Source organism: Accipiter gentilis, chromosome 33 (genome assembly GCF_929443795.1).
Source record: "Accipiter gentilis chromosome 33, bAccGen1.1, whole genome shotgun sequence".
Lineage (NCBI taxonomy): Eukaryota > Metazoa > Chordata > Aves > Accipitriformes > Accipitridae > Astur > Astur gentilis.
Genome location: NC_064912.1, coordinates 20065118 through 20086392, shown reverse-complemented (window position 1 = coordinate 20086392; position 21275 = coordinate 20065118). Strand labels below are relative to the sequence as shown.

General features: G+C 58.1%; 3 protein-coding genes across 8 annotated transcripts in view; all 3 read left to right on the top strand.

Moving 5' to 3' along the window:
- Positions 1 to 6: 6 nt before the first annotated feature.
- PALB2 (partner and localizer of BRCA2) lies at positions 7 to 10586 on the top strand. Of its 6 annotated transcripts, XM_049791895.1 has the most exons (13): positions 31 to 127; positions 215 to 274; positions 363 to 444; positions 825 to 2744; positions 3604 to 4412; positions 5022 to 5105; positions 6259 to 6420; positions 6868 to 6953; positions 7235 to 7396; positions 7568 to 7684; positions 8055 to 8142; positions 9170 to 9318; positions 10144 to 10586. In XM_049791895.1, the coding sequence occupies exons 1-13, from the start codon at positions 74 to 76 to the stop codon at positions 10373 to 10375; spliced, it is 4005 nt and encodes a 1334-aa protein (XP_049647852.1). In that variant the 5' UTR covers positions 31 to 73; the 3' UTR covers positions 10376 to 10586. The 6 variants fall into 6 exon arrangements, 5 of the variants coding, with proteins under 5 accessions (XP_049647854.1, XP_049647855.1, XP_049647852.1 ...); XM_049791897.1 differs by lacking the exon at positions 363 to 444 and having other exon boundaries at positions 7 to 127; XR_007504580.1 differs by lacking the exon at positions 10144 to 10586 and having other exon boundaries at positions 33 to 127; positions 8055 to 8437; positions 9170 to 9250.
- A 130-nt stretch (positions 10587 to 10716) lies between these two features.
- NDUFAB1 (NADH:ubiquinone oxidoreductase subunit AB1) lies at positions 10717 to 13699 on the top strand. The gene is made up of 5 exons (XM_049791901.1): positions 10717 to 10908; positions 10979 to 11101; positions 11268 to 11355; positions 12571 to 12682; positions 13522 to 13699. Exons 1-4 carry the CDS (start codon positions 10756 to 10758, stop codon positions 12660 to 12662), a joined length of 456 nt encoding a protein of 151 aa, XP_049647858.1. The 5' UTR covers positions 10717 to 10755; the 3' UTR covers positions 12663 to 12682; positions 13522 to 13699.
- Positions 13700 to 15482: 1783 nt separating this feature from the next.
- The window catches only part of LOC126034263 (collagen alpha-1(I) chain-like), a 7042-nt gene continuing 1249 nt past the window's right edge, over positions 15483 to 21275 (top strand). The window contains exons 1-9 of the mRNA XM_049791745.1: positions 15483 to 15531; positions 16462 to 16581; positions 16748 to 18634; positions 18788 to 18900; positions 18986 to 19044; positions 19202 to 19359; positions 19522 to 19684; positions 19767 to 19958; positions 20971 to 21195. Coding sequence (XP_049647702.1) covers positions 15483 to 15531; positions 16462 to 16581; positions 16748 to 18634; positions 18788 to 18900; positions 18986 to 19044; positions 19202 to 19359; positions 19522 to 19684; positions 19767 to 19958; positions 20971 to 21195 — 2966 coding nt within the window. The remainder of the gene's footprint in view (positions 15532 to 16461; positions 16582 to 16747; positions 18635 to 18787; positions 18901 to 18985; positions 19045 to 19201; positions 19360 to 19521; positions 19685 to 19766; positions 19959 to 20970; positions 21196 to 21275) is intronic.

Genomic DNA, 21275 nt, shown 5'->3' with positions numbered 1-21275 from the left:
GGCGGCGCGGTTGCCATGGGCACGCACCGCCTGCTTCCCGCGGGAGGCGGTGGCGGCGGCGGGTCCGGCTGCCATGGAGGGTCCGGCGGGCGGCGGGGAGGCCCTCAGTGGCGCCGAGAAGGAGAAGGTGCGGGGCCGGGAGGGAGTGAGGCTCGGGGCGGCGCGAGGCCCGGTGCGGCGCGGCGGTGCCAGCCCGGTGCGTTGTGTCTTGCAGCTGAGGGAGAAGCTGGCGCTGCTGAGGAGGGAGTACAGCGAGACCGTCAGCCGGCTGCGGGTGAGCGGAGCGGGGGCCGGGACCGGCCGGGCGCGGGAGGGGGTGGCGGGAGGCCGGTCCCAGCCCGGCGCCGGTCTTGTCTCCGCAGCGGGCGCGGCGAGCCGAGCGAGCCAGGAGCCACGGCCGGGGCACGGCGGCGGACGGAGGCCGGCGGGAGCGGAGCCCCGCAGGTAGGAGCCGGCCGCCGGCTTCCCGCTTCGGGGGGGTGGGGGGTTGCCCCCGCCGCCCTTCTGTGCCCCCGCGGCCCGGGGACGGGCCCCAGCTCTGCTGAGCGCCTCGCTCCCGGCTCCGCTGTCCCCTCTCTGCGGCTGCTGCCACGTCCCCCGGCCCCCCCACAGCCGCTCGGGGCCTCCCCAGCGCCGCTGAACCGTGACCTGCGATAACGTGTCCTCTCCTTTCCTCCTCCCCAGGTCCGCAGTGCTCCCTGATCCCGCCTGTAAGATCCCGCTCTTTTGCTCCTAACAAAATCGTCTAGTTTTATTGTGTGATGCTTTTCTTGGATGGGGCTTTGCCGGGAGCCCTTTACACATATGACGTTTTTTTCCTACAGGTTCTAGAGATAACGTATCTCCTAGTGCTGACAAACATGAAACCTCTCAGTTACACACTAAAACCTGCTTTGATCTCGGCACAGAGAAGAAAATGTCTGTCACATTTAAACACGTTCCCGAATTCTCCAACAATGAGGTTAGCCTGCAGGATGGCTCACGGGCAGAAAGCATACAGGCTAGCCAGGAAGACCTGTGCTGTGGAATCGTTAGGCCTGCCCCTGCGGAGAAAAAAACCCAAACCTCCAGAAGCTTGATGAAGCTGAGGAGACGGACGAAGGCTCTGGTGTCTGAGGAAAGGGAAGCAGTGCGTGATGTCTATCTAATCAATGCCGATGAAACGGTGAAAAATCAAATTGCCAGTACAGAGGAACTTCGGTCACCAGTCTTCAGGCGAAGCGGCCTCTCGAGCACTGAGGAAAACGCTCGAAGAGCATCCAGACCAGCTCTTGTGCAGAGAGAAGAAAACAGTTCCACTCCTCCCAATGCAGCATTAGGAGTTGTACAAGAGATGCTTGAAGACGGTGTCCCTCCAGGAGTGCCTGAGCTGTTCCCGTGTGCACTGAGTGACAGCAGTGATGTCTGGCAGCCTGAGTCCCCAAGTGCTGTGGCCACATCTGGTAACTGTGAGCCTGCATGGCTGTGTTCCGGGAACAGCGACTCTGTTTTACTGGACACCAGTGGTGACGGAGGAACAGAATCCTCCTGTGTAATAAAACAAATGGACGGTGAGAGTATGGCTGAAGATCAGGGAGCATTACATAGGCTCTTGGATTTAATGTCAGAAAATGAAGTATTGCCCACTGGTGGAAATAACGATATAATTAACGACAGCAAAAGCCATGAAGGAGATCAAAGTGACACTAATAGCTTAAATCTCTTTCCTACAGATCTTGCTCTGGGCAATGCTGAAGAACTGTTGGAGAATCAACAGCTTGAAATTCAGTCAAAACTTTCTCACCCAGAAAGGGTGACTACTCCTGAAAGCACACTGAACTCTTGCACAGTGGTTGAAGGGCTTCTCTTTCCGGTTGAATACTACGTCAGGACAACTCGACGCATGTCTAATTGTCAAAGGAAAGTGGACCTCGATGCTGTAATTCTTAGCCAGCTGGGCAGAAGCAAGAAAGGTCAGCGAAGTAAGTGCAAGCAGAAGGATGCAAGTTCAGGTCGGTACTCCCAAGAAAGAGTTGAAAATGGTTTGGAGTCAGGGGTCACGCCGTTCCCTTTTCTTGGTGCAGAAAATGATCCAGCAAATTCAAGTAGTCGTCAGAAACCTCTTCCTGCGTCCAGTGGTAGCAGCACTTCCCTTGGATCAATTTCTCAAAATAGCATCGCTAGCACAAAGGGAGATCAGAGACAATCACAGAGGAAACAAAAGGGAAGAAGAAAGTCTACCTGCAAACCCACTGTGCATCAAGTGTCACAGGAACTTATAGGGAGTTTGGATCTCACAACGAGGGAAAGCAGTAGTCTGCTGTCAAATGAGTGTCAGAGTGAAAAGGAAAACTGTGAGGCTAGTCTTGAAAAATCATCTTCAGATGAGAGAAGGTTGTCTGCTGCTGCTGCTCTTGGGTCTGGAGAGACAGAAGTGACTGGTGCTATACAACCAATGAGTACTGATCCTCCTCCTGGTGGAAGCCAAGTGCTTGGCAAATGCCGTAAGAGTCTGTTAGAACAGGTTCAAAATCCTCTTCAGAACAGCGATCCTCTGAACCCAGGGAATGAAGCTTTTGCTAGCCGTATAGGAGATCTGGAAGCCAACTTAACTGTGCGTGAGGCTGGTAAACATCCAGTGGAGCATGTTAAGGATCCGCAAGCGCAAGGAGCCCGCAGGGCTGAGGAGCTTCTAGCGATTAATGTCCCTCTGCGCCGCTCCCTGCGTTCCTCAGCGAGACAGAGAGCCACTCAAGTCTCAAAAGGTACTTCATCAAATATAAGCACTCCCTAATACTACAGTCTGAGAGGAAGGCAGGGAAATGTTCCAGTGAGTGCATGCACTGCTGTTCACGCCCTGCCATAAATTTTTATTCAAGAAAATCTGATATGGGTTAACTATTTTTTTTTTTTTAAGTAAGAGAGATTTTTAAAAAATTTAGATCATTGTGGAGCCAATGTTCCTTGAACAACTCCAGAAACTTCTGCTTCAGCACAGTGACCAGGAGTGAACAGCAGTGCATGGATGGAGGAGCAGGGCCGAGAACTTAAGCTGCCTTTGCTGTTGGAGCAAATGTTGTGCACACTGGACCTGATTTTCCATCAAATGGATGTAAATCCGTTTCTCCAGCTAAGTCTGTATTTTAATGATATTTCTTTTTTTTTTTTTTTTTTAATGCTGACAAGTGTGAAACATAAAGAGTAGCGTTACAGTCTGAGGGTCTGTGAATATTGTGAAAAGAGAAAGTGTTTGGAGAAAACCAAACAAAACAGACTGACCAAGCACTCAGTTAATTCTGGCAGTCTTTGGCAATGATAGTTTAGCTGAAGGCTTGATGCAGAGCAATTGCAGAGTGTAATGTCTTTCCAGAAAAGTGCCACTTCCATGTGTTAAGATGGATATGGCTGCTTCTTTTTTTTTTTTTCTTTTTTTTTTTTTCTTTTTTTTTTTTTCTTTTTTTTTTTTTCTTTTTTTTTTTTTTTTTTTTTTTTTTTCTTTTTTTTTTTTTCTTTTTTTTTTTTCTGGAAAATAGATTAGAGTGGCACTGTGGATGAGAGATTCTGGAAAGGCTAGTTGCTGGTTATTTTATGATGTGATGTTCTCTCTTGTATTCGTTTGTCTAGATGAGAGCAAAAGAGGATGTAGCTATCCAGTGGGTTCAGAGAGTCCTGCTTCTCTTGGCCTCCCTGCTATGGGCACCGATACTTGCAGCTCTCCCTTCTCCTTCCGCAGTCTCCAGTGGCTGGCCCCCAGACTGGGTATCACAGACTTTTACTTGCCCGATGAGGAATTTGGACTACTGAAACTTGAGAAATTAGAATCTTCCCCTGTGAATGACTTGGAGGCTTTTGTTCCTAGTGTGTTTGGAGATGGTGTGGCTTCAGAGGATGCACAAGATGCACAAATGAATCCAGAAGAAAAAAGTCTCGAAAGTAATTTGATTTTGCCTTTCAAAAATAGATTGCCCAAGTTACCTCATGTAGAAAGCCCAGCTTCCAAGAAAGAACTTTACACCCATGAATTGCTATTTACTCCCATGGGGACTGTCTTAGCTGGTGCTCCCACTCAGCCTGAGTCTCTGATTTCCTCATCTGTTTTCCCTGTCGTGGGTGCAACCCCAGCTGTTTTACCATCAGTATGCAGTGAGGTCTTCCCCAACACACCTTCTGTACCTCCCTTGCAAGCGAGCCCGCACTCCTCCAAAGGCGCATCTGCCCAGTTTGTGGATTATGAGAAATGCAAAGACTCTGCCATTCCACTGCACTTGGACAGCTGTGGTGCGGGATCTGCTAGAAAAGAGGAGGAACAAGGTACAGCGTTTCCCTTAGAAGCTGAAAGAGGTCCTGATAAATCTGATGAGGCTGTGGCCTTGGACAAGCATCAGCAGTTGGAGAGCAAACAGCAGAGATCCTGCAGAGCTTCTCCTGAACAGGTAACAAGCTACCCAAGGGTACTAAGCCAGCTGTTTTGTGGGTGAATCCCCTTTTCCAGAGTCTCACCTGACTTCAGGGGAAAGACCTCTTTGCATGTTGGCCCTGCATGCTGTCTTTTAGCTGACTTACTAAATGTTTGGTTTTCATCTGTTGCCAAAGGTCTTTTGACCTCAAGAGAAAATTCTTTAAAATCCTGCTTGATGCAGCTGGAGATGTGGGTTTCAGTGTTTATTGCAGGATGCATGTTTGAAACGTGTGTATGAACAAAAAGTTTCTGGCACCCCCATAGTGTTGGTCTACCTTAAGGAAAATTGTCAGCTAGGATTTGGTAGAGGAGATTAAATGACTCACATGCGGGATGGGTACTAAGAGAATGACTTGTCTCTGAAGGCAAAGTGGTAGTAAAAGACAATTTTCAGGTGAAACCAGGAAATAACATGTCTGGGATCTTATTTTTCAAAGACACGCAACTACAAAAAGACGTGCTCCTACCATAGCTCTCCAGCAATGGCACACAGAGTGAATTCACACTCCTGCCTCATTCTTGCAGGTGCTGAATGTAATTTCAAAGTTGAATTAGCCTCCTCATTCTTTCCTTGTTTGTGCAGGAAAAAGATGTAGCGGAACAGCTGACTCCAGTATTGCTCGATGGCCTGAGAGAAGAGACCTTGCAGCTTGAATCAAAGCTAGAGGTGGGATAACATCAGATAATTGTTTACTGAGTCAGTAGCAGCTCTTTAATACCAAGTTTAACAAAAATGCAATAAAAAATGCGGACTGGCTAGTTGAACAAAATAGATTGCTGTCTAATTTGATCAGTTCTGTCTTCACTTGTGGTAAGGCATGCTGAAAGGTTAGATTGCTGTATATATCCTTTTGACTGATAAACGATTTCAGTGTTTGTTTCTGAATAATGAATGTCTAAACACATGCAAGTTTCTTAACAAACAGAACTGCTGCATTTTTCTTCAGCCCCAGGTAAAATGATCTCAGCCCTTGTACCTCTGTTGCCTGCTCTGTGGCTCCCATGGCCTCCTGTCTCCATTTCAGGCAGTAACCAACCCAGTAAGGAGCAAATTTTGTGGGGGGGCTACGGCACTGCCAAATAAATGTGTTGATATTCACACCCTTCTGGAGCGGAGCCTTGATTGCATATGCCATGACCAAGGCAAATCTGCCCAGGACTGTTTGCACAGCTGAGCCGTGGGCTCTTCATCCTGCAGTGGGGGCCTTTTGCTGTCCTCTCTCTCGCAGCGGGTAGAGAAGGTTTGGCAGGCATGGAAGCAACATCTGTGGGAAAGCCCATTGAACTTGCTAGGGGCTGGGTCACCTCTAGCTTTTCCAAACCAAAGGGCAAAGTTTTGCTCCAGAAGCAAGCCTGGGGGGTTAGCATCACCAGCCAATAATAACATGGCCGAAGCTGAAACTTTTTTACAAGGGAGAAGAGAAGGCCCTTGCTTTGTTCAGTTTTAAACTTAGTCTGTGCTACTGGAAGTCTTGTCTCCCATTTGTGCACCAAGGGAAGTAAGTGCATGACTGCAGATAGGTGGCACTTGGGGCTTTGTTGTGGCTGTGCCATGGTACCCCCAGTCCTGTTCCAGCTCTGGACTCTGCCGGGTCCCTGTCATTTCAAATGACAAGTGACTTGTGTGAAAGTGAGCCTGCTCTGAGGGTGAAACCTTGGGGCCTTAGTGGCACTTTAATGAAAATTAAACTTCGTAAGCATTAAGTTTCAGCCTTCAAATTCTCATCACACTGAATGTCAAGCATTTTTCTCAGGCTGAGCCTCCAGGTTAGATAACCATGTCTATCAGAAGAAAACCAGCGCTGTTTTGTTTTGGACAGGATTCTTCAAGTTCCTGTGCTGTGGATGTGAGTACCATGTGGTGGGAAGCAGCTGGCTGCAGAGAGCTGTGCGTGGTGACTGCTTGTGAGAGTTCCGTCTCCCTGTGGAAACCGCTGGCATCTGACTGCTGGGGAAAGGTCTATACTTGGCAGCTCGGAGAGGTATGAACAACAATCCTTATTTCTAGAATTTAGGGCAACTTTCTTGTCCCAGGTGTTAGTTCCCAAGATACAAGGAGTTGCATTCTTAGGGGCAAGGTAAGTTCTTTAGGTGGCATAAGTTTTTCATTCCATCGGGCAACAGAGGAGAGTGATTCGCACTGCTGATGGAGAAGGCCAGTAGCTTGTGTGGTCGCATGTTATCTGCCGGAATTTGATACTTGTGTACTGAATGGTGGCTTATGCTCTTTCCCCTTACACTCCCTGGAGACACTTTTTGTCTGATATCAACAGGGATTGTTTATTTAGGTAAACAGCAGAGTGTTCAACATTGAAGTGTGCTTCTTCAGAGGGATCTGAAAATTAGTTCTGCTCCATATCGTTTCACTTGAAACACTCTAGAAAATGGGAATTTGTGGGTGACACTGACTTCTTGTTTTGCTGTCCTAGATTCCTGTAATACAGATTGTTCCTCTGCCGGACACCTGTAATCTTGTGTGTATAGCATTGGGAGATTTGGAGATTGGAGAAATAAGGTGTTGTATTTATTTCTTCCTAGCGCTTTGCACCCTGAATAGCTGCAGCTTAACTCTCCTCTTGTGTAGTGGTTAAAATGATCTCCTACTAATGTGTCACTTTCTCAGTTGCTTTAACAGTTGGAAAATATGGAAGGAATTTCTAAAAATCAGCTATAAAGACTTGCTTATTCGCCCCTAGAGGTGGTAGACTGTTTAAACATGTGCCTATTTTTATATGCTACGGTATGTTTTGAGTTATGCTTCCTTCTGTCATTAGGCGTACTTTTCTCTTCATTTAGGCTCTTGCTTTATTCTTCTGAGAATGACTCATTCAAGCAATCACTAGTAAAAACTGGAAATATAAAAGCTGTTCTTGGGCTAAAGGATAGGAGGCTGGTCAGCAGCAGTAGGACCGTGCAAGAGCAGCAAGTGGAGATAGTATCATTTTCAGAGACCCGAAGGTGAGTCTGCTGGTTTTGGGGTGGTCTCAGTGTGGCAGGTGGAAGAAAAGTGAGGAAACGTCTCAGATGTAGAAGAGCGTCGGGTTCCTCTTCTTTCTGGAGGTGTGCTGAGTACAGAACACATACTTACTATTTTGACTGCCTTTTCTCACTTGCTAATCTGCTGTTCAGGAGCAAGGACGGACAGACTTTGATGCCCCCCGAAGAAACCGTTTTAGCTTTTGCTGAAGTAGAAGGAATGAGAGATGCCTTGCTTGGCACCACTGCAGTGAACAGCATTGTTGTTTGGTCAGTGTTTCCTTTGCAATTAAATGATGCAGCTTGCGGGTGTATGTGGTAGCTGTTACAGCTAGCTGCAGACGTTCTATAGGGGTGTTGGTTGGCCACAATTTGCCTGTGAAATGGTAATTGTCAAAGGGCCTGCAGTCTGGCACTTTAACTTGTGTACAGTTGGATAGATAGTGAATGCACTATGCTGCTATAATTCCACTTGCCATTGCATCATACTCATTACATCTCTTCCTGTGGCCTCTTGTCTTAGTTTGGTTTATGTGGAATGAACACTGTGTCCATCTTGCATGGTGGTGTTAACTATGATTAGAAAATAGCATCTAGAGGATGGAAACGCAGTCAGAATTTGTATTTTCACCAACCACAGGAATCTGAAAACAGGCCAGCTCCTGAAGAAGATGCACGTTGGTTATTCCTACCCAGCTTCCATCTGCCATCGAGCGTATTCTGACTCTGTACGTATGTGAAATACAGCACACAGTTTATGCACGGGCTGCACTGACTAACTGTGGTGGGGACCTAAAGGATTAGGGTTTCTAGAGTGGACTGAAATATCAGCTCTGTTTAGATACACTGAAGATATTTCAAAGGAAAATAGGTTAACCAGGAGAAGTAAGCCACACTGGCTACCTCGGATTCTTGGCTTTCTGCAGTGTACTATTAAAATGAGTGATGCATCAAAGTGCATTCCAAAGCGGCAGCATCTTGCACGTGGGAAGCAGCACTACTGTTGCCCAGTACTGGTGCTTGGTAAGTCTCTTCTATTTCACAAGTGGGTAGCTGCCAGCATGGTGATGGCACGCTACCGTTGTCGGAAAACCGATGTGAAGTGGTTATTATTTACCTATATCCCCAAGGATATGAACTGTTTAAAACCAAGATTCATACTAATGATTCTTTCCTGCTTGCTTCCACCTGTGCTGTGATACCCAATGAATTTTTGTGGTTTATCAAGGATTTGATTGTTTTCAGTGAGCATTTAACCTTTTGGGACAAGAGCGTCTTGTCCGATAATGATGGCTTGAGTTAGACTCAGAATATCTATCCCAGCGTATTTCATGCTGGCCTGTGGCCGTTCTCAGTGCCGCTGTTTTCAGCTGTGCTGGTTTGCATGGAATTCTTGTTAAATTTTAAGCTCCTAGGGATTAAAATGAGGTCCAGAAATTTTACTTTAAATGTCATCACATCCTACCGCAAGTTTAGCTTTTTCAGACAGAAAGATAAATGCATAAATCCATTGGGTCACTGAGATGTCATTCTGCTGTATTGCATCAGCCCTTATCAGTCAGCAGCTGCTTTGGTTTTTATCTAATTTGATAAGGAAAGTAAACCATTTCCATTTTATCCAGTAAAAATAACGCATCACTGTCCATGGGGCTTTGATTATAGAGAGAATGTAGCAATTAATTTTTGGAAAATTCTCTGGTTTCTTTTCCCCTTGTGCTGTTGTTTTTAGTGATGTATTTTTCCTCTGTGTATCAGGGCCTTCTGTTTGTTGTTTTAAGTCATCCACATGCCAAAGAGAGTGAGTCCTGTGGAAACCCCGCATTCCGTGTGATAGCGTTCAACCCCAAAACAGCCAGGAGCACGGGAGTGATGTTCTCCTCCCTCCCACCTGGGCATGCTGGAAGGCAAGTACCTCGGGGACTCTGCGTGCTGGCTTCACAACTCCTTCGAGGTGGTTTTGGGGGAGGAATCGCTTAATGAGCGGAGCAGCCTGCTGGCAAGGATCCATTTGCCATCTTGCGGGTGATAACGAGGCTGCGTCCGTCGCTGCCGTTTGCCCTGTACCTAGGCTGGAATGGGGCGAGGGTGTTGGCTGTTTCCTGCCCGTTTCCTGCGCCCCGCTGCGCGCTGACCTCTGAGCTCCCAGCCTCACCGCCCGGTGAGGGGCTCCGCTGACAAACGGGAGCGTTGATCTTCTGCGTGCTTATGCTTTTGTCCTTCTCCCCCTGCAAAGCGATTGTGGGAATGCTGTAACTGGGTTCATCGTGCAAAAAGCCCCTGGGAAAACGTCTGCAAGTGAGACGTTCCGAGCCTCTGTGCTGTTAAAGAGTGCTGTGCTAGGTTTATTTGTCTTAAGCAGCTGTTTGCAGTCAGACAACCTTTCCCTTCCTCTGTCTTGCATTTTGAAGCGTAAGCCGTTTAGGACTTGGTCCCGCCATGCTCTGACACCCATTGTCATGCGTCCAGCGTGCACGGGTGTTAGCCGACTGAGGTCTTGGCTTACTGAACCGTTTTCAAGTACATTCTGAGACCGAGGGAGGATTGTCTCGACATCCTTCCTTCTCGGGCGCGCTGAAAACACAACACGTAACGTTCGCCTGGCTTCTGCCAGTTGGCTTAAATCTGCTCGCCGCTTTGCTACATTAAAAGCTGGGTATTTTTGAAAAATGGCGCGATAGCGTTGCCACAAAGAAACCGCAGCGTCGTGACCCCTCTGTCTACGACCTTAGGTACCTGGAGGGTGACGTGAAGGACGCTTCGGCCGCAGCCGTGCTGACATCGGGAGCCGTGGCCGTGTGGGACCTGCTCCTGGGGCGGTGCACGGCCCTGCTGCCCCCACCGCCGGCGGGGAGCTGGGCGCTGGCCCGCTGGGCCACCACCGGCGCCTGCCTGCTGGCCGGGCAGCGGGACGGGACGGTCTGCCTCTACCGGTACCGGCAGCCCCAGCCAGGAGCGGCTTGACGGAGGACTTTTGGGGGCGGGGGGGGGGGGAGGAGGCGGCGAGGACCCCCACCACCGGCGGGGCCCGGCGCTTCAGCTGCCGCCGGGGGGGGTGGGCCTGCGGGTGAGGGGGTGCCCGGGGCTGTGGGTGCGCTCGGGCCGGTCCCCAGGCGCCCCGGTGTGTGCGATGCCATTAAACCTTTTGCCTTCGGAACGGCTCCGTGCCTGCTGCCGCCGCGGGGGGGGGGGGGAAGGGGAACAGCACACACCGGCCGTGGCTCGGCGGGGTCTGCCCGGCCGCTCGGGGTCGCTGCCGCCGCCGCCGCGTCCCGCGCGTCGCGGCCCCGCCCCGCCGCGGGGGCTGCCGGGAGCGGCGCGGTGCCCGCTGGGAACAGGTCACCATGGCGGCCCGTGTCCTCTCGGCCTGTGTCCGCCGGCTCCTGCCCCGGCAGCCTCCGCCTGCCCCGCGGCCCGCCGCGCTCGGCACCCTCTGTCCCCGCCGCCCGCGGGCTCCGCCGGGCCCGGCTCCGGCCCCGGCCCCGCCGCTGGCGCAGGTAAGGCCCGGGACGGGCGGGGGGCGGCGGGCGGCCCAGGCGCTGCCCGCTGCTGGCCGGTCTCTTGCAGGTGCCGCGGGCGGCCTGGCCGCCGTGCCGCCGCTTCTCCGAGCTGCCGCCCCTGACCTTGGCGGACATCAAGGACCGCGTCCTCTACGTCCTCAAGCTGTACGACAAGATCGACCCGGAGAAGGCGAGTGGGGCCGGGGCGGGCCGCGGGCGGTGGGTTTGGCGGGGGAGGGAGAGGAGCTGCCGGCCCCGCTGGAGGCGGCGGGAGGGCCCGAGGCCCCGGTTTGAGCATGGTTGCTGCTGTACTGAAATGGCTGCGGCCAAACAATCTTCTATTTTTCTTCCCCTAGCTCACAGCAGAGTCCCACTTCATGAAAGACCTGGGTTTGGACAGTTTGGACCAAGTGGAAATCATAATGGCTATGGAAGACGAATTTGGTAATTCAGAGCGGCGGGTGCTCAGATTCATTGCTACCTTTTTTTTGGCTAATCCTTAAGTACGGCTGCAGCAAACGAGTATTAGTTCTTTTCTGTGAATAGTAATGTTGACTTTTCTCTGATGTAATCCAGAGAAAGCCGTACTGTTCTCAGTGAGAACATGCGCTGGTGGCACCGGCGGATGCCAGGAGAAGGTGTCCGCCCATCTGCTGCTGAGCTGGGTCCCTCCAGGAGCACTGATCGCTTTACTCCCCACTCCCCTCCTGGGCACCACCCCTCCTGTTGCTGGGGGCGGGGGAGACAGCAGTGTGTACTTGAGGGCAGGGGATCTTACATTTAGCATGGAGGCTGTGTCTGGAGCTGATCCTGGCTCCTGCTTGGGAAATCAAAGATATCCCACATTTTTCCTCACCAGAATTTTTTTCTCCCCCAATACTTGATGCTGCTAGGAAAAACAAGGTGGTTTTTCCTTAGCGTATATTCCAAGTTGCTTTTTATTTCATTTTGGACTTCTTCGTGCTTTCACTTAAAGCTCATAAATTCTGGAATATGTGCCTGATTTGTCCTGTGGGGTCCTAAGTGTTCCTGGGGTTTGGTCGCTCTCTAAAACCTGGGCAGATGTTTCACTTTCAGAGCATTTGCTAGCGCTATACATTTAATCCACTTACTGTGTACCGTGGGTGGAGCGTTAGTGTGTGACCATGAGGACTAGAAGGAAGAACATTAAGTTTTCTGCCACGCATTTCTGACCAGTTCGGCCGCCGGGAGACCTTGTGCTCCTTGCCCCCGGCCGCGGGTCGGTATGAGCTGTTGGTTGTACAAGTGCTCAACAGCAGACTCTGAACCTGAGGGGCTTCGGGCCCTGGCTTGTCTGGAGTTGCCAAGAACATCCCCCTCCCGTCGCACACCGGTGGCTGTGGGAGCTCTGGGAAGGCGTTAGTGGCTTTAATGAGGCGTGTGGGGCGCTCGCCGTCTGGCTCAGCAGCTCTCCTCCCTGCTGCGTCTGCGTTGTCCCTTATCCAGAAGCAGCATCATGTAAGGCAGAATGCAGCTTGAAACTCAGCCTAGTAATGAAGAGTTGGCTCTGACTGACGCAGCAGCCCCTGCCTGTTTGTCCCCTGCCAAGCTGCAGGCATCTGAGCCAGCAGTAATTGCTTCCTTTAGCCTTGCTCCCGTTTCCGTTGTTTTGGGCTAAATATGTGCACTTTCTTCCAGGATTTGAAATTCCTGATGGAGATGCAGAAAAGTTAATGTGTCCACAAGAGATTGTAGATTACATTGCAGATAAGAAGGATGTTTATGAATAAAAACAGTTCTTCAAAGCTGAGTAAGTAGAAACGTGCTCCTGTGAGTGTCTTGGGTAACGATGGTGCGTACAGGGCGCACGTTCATGTGTGATGCCTGCGGCGGAGAGTGTCTGGTGCGAGGCACTGAACGCCATACGGCTGTATGACAGGCGGGGGTCTGGCAAGTCTGGGAGGGAGCTGGCAGCAGCTGCCTGCTCCGAGTGAGGAGGACGAAATATATGTGTTTTCCTGCAGCATCTGCTATTGGAGGGAGGATGTGGGGCTCGGTGACCTTTCATCTTGCCCTGTGTGGCACTTCAAGTGCTCGGGTTACCCTCAGGTCTTTTAGTAGGTGGCGAATTGACTTTAGTCACAAAGGTCCATCTTTTCAGCGCTCCTCGGCCACGAGCAGAGCATGTGGGGTAGGCACCTCCCGAGGCGTGGGATAGCACAGCTCCCAACTGCCCGTGGCGACCGTTTCCTCCCCACCAGCCGAAGCCGGAGACTGGAGCAGGAAAGGAAACGGGCAGGAAAGGGTTACTGGAGCGACTGCCCTGAGGGGCTCTGGGGCTGCAGGGGAAATGAGCCGGTGGCCTCGGGCCAGTGTGCAGCAGCAGGTCGGGCCACGGCCCTGTTTGTTCCTGTGGGCACTTTTGGCCTCCCCCCACGGTCCCTCCTGGGTCAGTGGCGGGGAGCTGAGCCCCTTTGCTGCTCTCTGAGCCAAGGTGGGAATCTTAGCGATTTGAAAGACCCATGGACTCGTTATGTGCCTGCTTTTGGTATTCAGCTTGTCTTGTCTCTGCCTGACCCACTTCTTTTGTGCCTTAAAATGGTAGTTCTTGCTGAAATATTAAATATGTGGATTTTTTGTTTTTAACAGGCGATGATGTCTCTACCACCAGGACTGGGCTGGTGTCAGCGGGTATGAATATAAACGCACATGCTGCACCGTTGCTGCTTTCATCAGAAAGTTGTACTTGGATGTTGTATTTAAAGCTGTCTGAATATGTTGTCCCTTAAAAACAAGAAAAAAAAAAGGAATAAATATGTAAGAAAGACCATTGTTGCGTTGATGGCTTTTCCGTTTCATGCAGTCGGTGGCTCCCTGCGTTAGTGTTCAGTGCGTGAAGGATGTTTCAGAGGTGAGTAACTGACTTCACTAGAACTGCCCTTCCCTGGCCCAGGCTTTTGGCTGGCGGCACAGCCTTTGCTCGGCCGGGGCCCCACTCCCCAAGGGACATGAGCACCCTCTCCCAAGCGCAGCAGGAGGTGGTTTTGGGGCTGGCGGGCTCTGAGCGCGTCTTGTGGAGAGCGTTTTGCCATCCCTTCTGCCTGCGTGTATGAGAGCGCTGGCGGCACCTGTACGGCTTGTGCTGCTGCCCTCCAGGCTCTGTGCCCTCTGCCCCTGGCGCGGTCGCTCTCCCCCCGATCTCGCTGCTGGTATTGTCCGCTCTTTCCAATAAACCGCCCTTCTGCTGCCTTTATGGTTTATTTCATCAGTGCTGGTGAAAACAAGCAAGTTCTGTTTGAAAGGCTTCTGCTTTCCTGATGGAAAAATAAAGCGGGGGTAATGACTTTCTTGCTGCTGAAAAGCAAAATCGCATCAGTGTTTCTGTAAGCCCAACTAATCGTGGCAGGGGAGGCTTGCTTTAAATCTCTCCAGAGACAGAAACAAGTTATTTCTGGACACTACACAGTTTTTCCTCTGAGCCAAGAAACGCTTTCATATGTCAAAGAGGCGCTGCTAGGCCGTGAGCCAAGAAAGTGTCGCTCGATAACATACCTTCCTCTGGCAATCAGGGTGGCGGAGGATGGAAAATAGTCGCGAGTCTGTCGGCGCTGGACACAGTGCCCGAGCGTGGTGTGGTGGGTGTTCTCAGGGCTTCCTCTAGAGCTGCGTTTCGCTTTTAAAACCGTGTGGTGCCAAATCCTTGGCCAGCTGGGTGACCCTCTGCCTTCGGTGCCCGAGTTTCGCTTTCATTGTGCCGAGGCCCGCGCCTTTGGAAGCTCCTTAATCGCTCCCTCACCCCAAATGTGTTATGAAACGTTTCCTGAACGGGCTGCACGGGGGAAGTGGGGAGACATGGTTGTTTTGGCCACCACGTCCGTGGCGGTTTCCCCTCCCTTCCTCGGTGTGGACGGGAGATGCCTGCTCAGAGGCCATCCCTGTGCGAGCCAGATGTGCCGGGGCGGCCACTGGTTTCTCTTGGCGGTGTGGCCCTGCGCGATTTGGCAAGGGAGCCTCGGCCAAGCTGCGGCCAGAGGTTGCTCCGGCCGCAGCCTTTGCCCTGAGCCGGGGCAGAGCCGGGCACGGCTGGAGGTGGCCCTGGGGCCAGCCCGCACCTCGGAACCCCCCGGCCGTGCCTAACGGCGGCTTCTCTGGGATAAACCCGTTTGGGTGGGGGGTGTCAGAAGGCGTGTGCCCCCCCCCGCGGAGCAGCGCCCGTGCTGTCCCCGGGCACCGGCACGGCCGTGCAGCCCGCGCCCGGTGGGGGGTCCTGACCCCGCGGGGCCGCCCCGAAGCGCGGTGAGGACGAGGGCGGGGGCCTGGCCGTGCCCCCCCCCCCCCCACCCCGCCGGGGGTCCCGCAACCCGAGCTCAGCCCCCCCCCCCCTCGCCCTGCTGCCGAGCTCCCTGGTGGGCGAGCCCTGCCCCGCCCGCCGCCCCCCCGGGGCAGCCGCTCCCCGGGGTCCCGCACTCGCTGCCGGGGGGGGCGGGGGCGGCGGCGGCGGGGGGGGGGCGGGACCGGGCCGGGGGCTGCGGCTCCCCGGCGCCTCCGCCCCGCCGCAGCGGGGACGGGCGGGGGCTTCCTGCCGCCGCCTCGGCAGAGCCGGCAGCGCCATGGAGCGGCTCCGGTTCCCGCGGCTCCCGCGGCTCCTGGCCGCCGCAGGTGAGCGCCGGGGCCGCCGCTGCCTCCCCCCGGGCGGGGCCGGGGGCGGGGGCAGGGCCGGGGGCGTGGGGGGGGGGGTCCCCGCGGCCGTGCGACCCCCGGGCCGGGGTCCCGGGAGCCGCCGCCGGTCCCTCGGCGGGGGATGCCGCTCTCGGGGCGGCGGCGGGGGTCTGCGGCGGCGGGGCCGGCACCGGGCTCGGGCGGGTCCGGGCTGCCCGGTGGCGCTGGGGCGGCGGGGCCGGGGGGGGCGGTGGCTGCTCGGGTGTCATCCGGACCCCCCCGGGTGGGGTCTCAGCCGCGGGGTCCCGGGGGCACACGGCGGGTCCGGCCGTCCCGTGTGCGGTGCCGCCAGCCCGGGCTGCCCCCCGCCCCCCCGCCTCGAAGGCAGCGGGTGCTGCGCCCGGGGGCGGAGGAGCGGGAGCCCCGGCGAGGCGAGAGGGGGCCAGACCCCGGCCCCGGCCCACCGAGGCGGGTGACCGCCCATCCCGATGCCCGGTGAGCCGTCCGCTTGCCCCGGAGAGCGGCCGCGGCCGCAGCGGGGACCCGGAGCCCTGGCCGGGGCGAGGGCTGGCCTGGCACCGGCCTGGCACCGGCCTGGCACCGGCACCGTGCTCTGCCCGGCGAGCCGGCGGTGCCAGCGTTGGCACGTGGTGACTCCGCCGGACGGCGGTTTGGTTCGGGGCAAAACGGACGTTTCCAGCACGCGGCAGAGCGTGGCCGGGTGGGGCAGGATTGGGTTTGGTCCGCCGAGACGAAGGCGGGTGGTTTCCAGCTGGGTTTGGGTCGTTCCCGAGGGTCTCCTTTGGCAGTGCCGCCCTCGGTTAACAGAGGGGCACGGGGGGCACGATGCCCGGTGCGGATGCCCAACGCCGGTGCGTGATGGCTGACACCTGACACCTGCGCGCGCTGCTCTCTCCCCTCTCCCCGCAGTGATTGTGGAGTGCTGTGCACGGCTCTGCCCCGGTCTCGGCAGCGGGACGGGCTCCACGCAGAGCACCGCCATCCCCTGCACCCGCCTGGGGACCGCGACGGGGGAGCGCTGCCAGACAGGTACCGCCGGGGCCGGGGCCCGTCGTGGCCCTTGGTCTGCGGCACCGCGTGCCCGCCACATGCATCGGTGCCACGCTGCGGCCCGGGGCGCCGAGCTGGCAGCCGTGGGGCGCTGGCTGCGGGTCAGCCCTGCTCAGCATCCCCTCGCTTCTGCCTCTGCCTGTAGATCCGGAGCGAGGAGCTGGCACGGGGCGGGCGCCGATGCCGGAGGCCGTGGGGCAGCTGCGGACGGAGGCTGGGCTGCTGCCCTTCCCTGGGACCCCTGCTGGGACTGCCGAGCCCCCCAGTCCCCAGGGGAGCACCCAGGCAGGCAGGGAGGGGACAGGGCCTGCGGCGTGGGATGGAACAGCCACCGAGCGCCCGGGGCTCCCACTCTTTGCAGGCACCACTGAGCGGCCGTCCCCTGCCCCAGCACCTGCGGAGCTGGACACAGCTCCTACCGCCGGATCTCCCCCCGGGACTGACCCTGGAGGAAATGTGATGGTAGAAGGTGCCACGACTCCTCAGGGGAGCCCCTCGCATTCACCATCCTCCGTGACCGTGCCCGGCATTGCCGGGAGGCAGTGGGGGTCCCCCAGCACCCTGCCAGGACAGAGCCCCACGGGGACAGGGCTTGCACAGAGACAGGGGAGCTCACAGGGCCCCTCGTCCCTGGAGCTGTGGGCTGGGGAGGGCGCAGGTGCCACCGTGCCGCCGGGTGACGGCAGCCCAGGGACTCACCCGAGCATTGCGCCAGCCACGGGTAGCCCTGCGCTGGGGATGACGGGGACGTCCCCCTTTGTCGGGGGGCTGCAGAGGCTGCTGAGCCCCGCAGGGACACCGCAGGGGACATGGCAGGGGCTGCCGGGGCCGGCAGGAGGACGGGGCTCTGACTCCCGCCCGTGGCGTGGGACGGACATCGCCTGGCAGGGTCCCCGCTCTGCCCCTCGCCCCTCTCTGCCATCCCTGGGGGCTGGGGGCCGTGGGGGCCCCCTGGCCAGCACAGCCCAGCCAGCCGTGGGGACAGGCCCAACCTCGCCGCCTGCCACAGGCAAGGGGTCAGGTCTGCCTGTTCCCACCACCACCGCCAGCACCCCAGGGGTGACAACCCCAAGCCTGGGGGTCGCCCTGGACCCAACCACGGGGGTGTTGGGGCCGCCCGACTCAGAGGGTACCCCTGAGCACAGCCACATCCCCCCGGTCCGGACCTGGCGCCCACCACCCATGCCAGAGCAGCCCCCCACCTCGGTGGCCCCAGGCAGCACCGTTGCGGCACAGAGCAGGGTGCCGTATGCCAGCGCAGGGTCCCCCCGTGTGCCCCCGTCCCCACAACCCACCCCAACTGGCAGCTCTGCAGTGACCCTGTCACCGACCCCACAGCCCTCCCCGGGGGCCAGCCGGGGTGTCCTGGGGCTCAGCCCCGCTTTGGGCACCCCCACAGCAGGGCCATCCCTGGGGCACTGGCTGCCTCACCCCAGCTCGGGGGGGGATCCTGCTAAAAGCCCCCAAATCCTGGGGGGGACCGTGGTGGGGGTAGGCGATGCCATGCCCTGGTCAGCAACTGCTCCGCTGAGCTGGCAGCCGGGCAGCTCTGCCCCCCCCTCAGCCCCTGGGCCCACCCAGCAGCCGGCTGCATCCCAGTCTGCATCTCCCCCGGGGCTGACCACCACTGTCAGCATCACCACCACCGCTGCCGCTGCTGTCACCACCACCACCACCACCACAGCTGCCACCGCCAGCCCAGCACGGCTCAGGGACGTGGGGACAGTCACGATGGAGCCCGGTGCTGCGGTCTTGCAGGGGAATACAGCAGGGCTGACGTGGGGGCCCCCAAGTCATCTGCCCACCATGGTGCCAGGGCCCCCGCAGCAGCCCACCGATCCCCCTGGGACCCTGAACCATCGTGAGGGCCCCGGGTCGCCCCCAGCTGCTGGGGACACAGACCTGGTCCAGCCGTCGAGCAGCTCCAGAAGGTGGCCAGATGCTGACACCCCCCAAGCGACTCTGGCCCCAGCCACGGCAGGCAGGGCCCCCCGGGTGTTCATCGTGGAGGATCAGCCACCCCTCCGGAGAGGTGCGTCTGGGGGGTTTGGGACCCTCTGCCTGGTCATGGCGGGAGGAGAAGAGCTCCAAGGAGCCATCAGCTTGGGGGAGTCAGTGGCGGTGGACCCCCTGGGGCAGGCAGCGCGGGTCCCTGTCAAGCTGATCCCCGTCTCTCCTCCCACAGCATCCCTCCTCCGCATCCCCTGCGAGCTGGTGCTGGACATGGGGTTCGTTCCCGCCCTGCAGGACCCCGGGTCCCGCGAACGCCAGGGCCTGCTGCACAGCTTCAACCGGACGGTGAGCGCAGGACGGGGCCGTCCGGGGGGGGGAAGGCTGCGGCCGGGGGCCATCCTGCATCGCGCTCAGCTTCCTCCCTGCACAGGTCGCGCCCCTCTTCATGTCGGTGCCCGGGTTCCTGCGGCTGGAGGTGACGGGGATCAGGTAGGTGCTTGCGCAGCCCCGCAGCGTGCGATGCTCCCTGGCACGAGGGGTGCAGGGAGCGTCACACGCTGCGGGGCTGCAGCGGTGCCGGGGTGCAAGTGCTGGACCGGGAGGTCCGAGCCGCCACCCCTGGACTCGTCGTGGGGTGTCCCCTCAGGGAGGGCAGCGTGGTGCTGGAGTACGACGCGCTGTTCGCGGCGGAGCGGGTGCAGGCGCCGGGGCTGGGCGAGCTCCTCGACGGCGCCCTGGGCTCCGGCGGCAACCGTCCAGGGCTGGCGGTGGGCACGGCTCCCGTCCTGCGCAACGTGGCTCTGGGTGAGCGTGGGGCGTGCGTGGGGCCGCGCCATCACCGCACCCTCCCGCGGTCCCCAGGGTCCGGTGCCCGGCCGGGGCTGGTCACAGGGTGGGCATGTGCCCGGCCCCGGCTCCCTGCTTGGTGGGGAGGGGGTGGCACAGCCGAACCCCCGTCTACTGCAGAGCGGCCGCTGGACCCCTGCGCTGTGCTCTTCGCCTGCCGGGCCGGCTTCGCCTGCGTGGCCGGGGCGGACGGGAACGCCACCTGCACCTCCCTCTGCCACCGCGACTACTGCAAGAACCACGGCATCTGCACCCACCCTCGGGACCGCGAGCCCCTCTGCCAGTGAGTGCCCCTGGGCCCGGCTCTGGGCTGACGGGTGCTGTCCCCCCGTCCCGGTGGCCGATCCCCCCCCGCCTTGGCACAGGTGCCCCGTCGGCAGCGATTTCTGGTTCATGGGGCTGCGCTGCGACTACCGGGTGACGCAGCAGAGCCTGCTGGGGATGGCCGCGGGGGTCCTGCTCAGCATCGTCCTCCTGGGTGCCGTCGTCGCCGCCGTCGCCATCCGCCGGTTCAAGGCGCTGCTGATGGAGGCCAGGGCTGACCAGACCCGCAGCAGGTGGGGCGCGCGGGGCCGGTGGTGGTGTTGGGGGGGCCGGGACTGGGCTCCAGGGCGGCCCTGGATGGAGGGGTGCTCCTGCTGCGAGGCCGATTCCCTGGGGGTGCTGGGGGAGGCGATAAGCAGCAGCTCTGGCCCCGCACGCGGGTGCCTGGGGGCAGCGCAGCCCATCCGGGGTCAGGGAGAGCCAGGGCTCGGCGGGGCGGCCGGCTCGGGCTCGGGCTGAGCTCTGCCAAGAAAAACACTCTGCGGCGGCCGATAGCGGCGGGCGGGAGGTGCTGGGGCGGCGGGGGGAGCACGTGCAGGGCCCAGGAGCGGCTGGTCCCAGTACCCCGCAGAGCCACGGCGGTTCCCCCCGGCTGGGCCGGGGGTGTCGGCGTGCACGCGTGGCCACGGGGTGAGCAGCGTGCGGGTGGGAAAGGCGTGCTGGGGGCTGCAGGGCTGGATGGGGCCGCGGTCGCACCGAAGGGCCGCGGGCTGTGCCGCTTGCGCACGCGCCGTGGTGGAGACACGCGTGAGATGTGCCGATGAGCCCCCAAATCCACGGTCCCAGGGACCCCCCCAGTGCCTCCCGTGGGGAAGCACAGGGCCCGTCCACCCGGCCGTGGGCTGGTCGCCTGGGCTGAGCTCAGCCCGGTGGGGCTGCGGGTGGGGAGCGGGGATCTGGCACAGCCCGGCCAAAGCAGCTCGTCTGGGAGTGCCGGGGGGGGGACCGCGCTGTCCTGGCCCCGCCGCCCTCCCGGACAGGGTTTTGTAACGTGCCGTGGGGGATTGTTCCCGAGGAAACCACCGCAACAGCCGCGGGGCTGCGGCCAGATGTTGTTGTTCGGTGTCACGGGCTCTGCCCCCACCCAGGGCGCGGGGCTGGGCCCTGCCCCGGTGCTGTGAAATTTGGGTGGAAACCTGCGATCTGCACTTGCAAGTGCAGTCACTGGGGTCGCGTGTGGATGCGCACTTGGCCCCCACCCGGGGCGCCGGGCGCTGCCGCAGCCCCCCTGCCTTGTCCCCGCAGCTACCGGCGGTTCTGCCGGCTGGACGACGTCTCGGCCCAGTACTGGTCCCGCTCCTGGCTGCCCTCGGCCAGCTCGCTGGACAACCCGGCCTTCAGCAACTCGGAGGAGCTGCTCCACTTGCAGATCTTGGACAACGGCTGCTGCAGCTGCCGGGAGGACTCGGGCATCACCGGCAGCGCCAAGCAGCCCCCGCTGCCACCCGCCCGCCCGCCGTGCCGGCCCAGGTAGAGGATGGTTTGTCGAGCCTGTGTCGCAAGGTCTTGTCTTTAATTTGCTCGGTGGACAGGGGTGAAGCAGAGAAGGG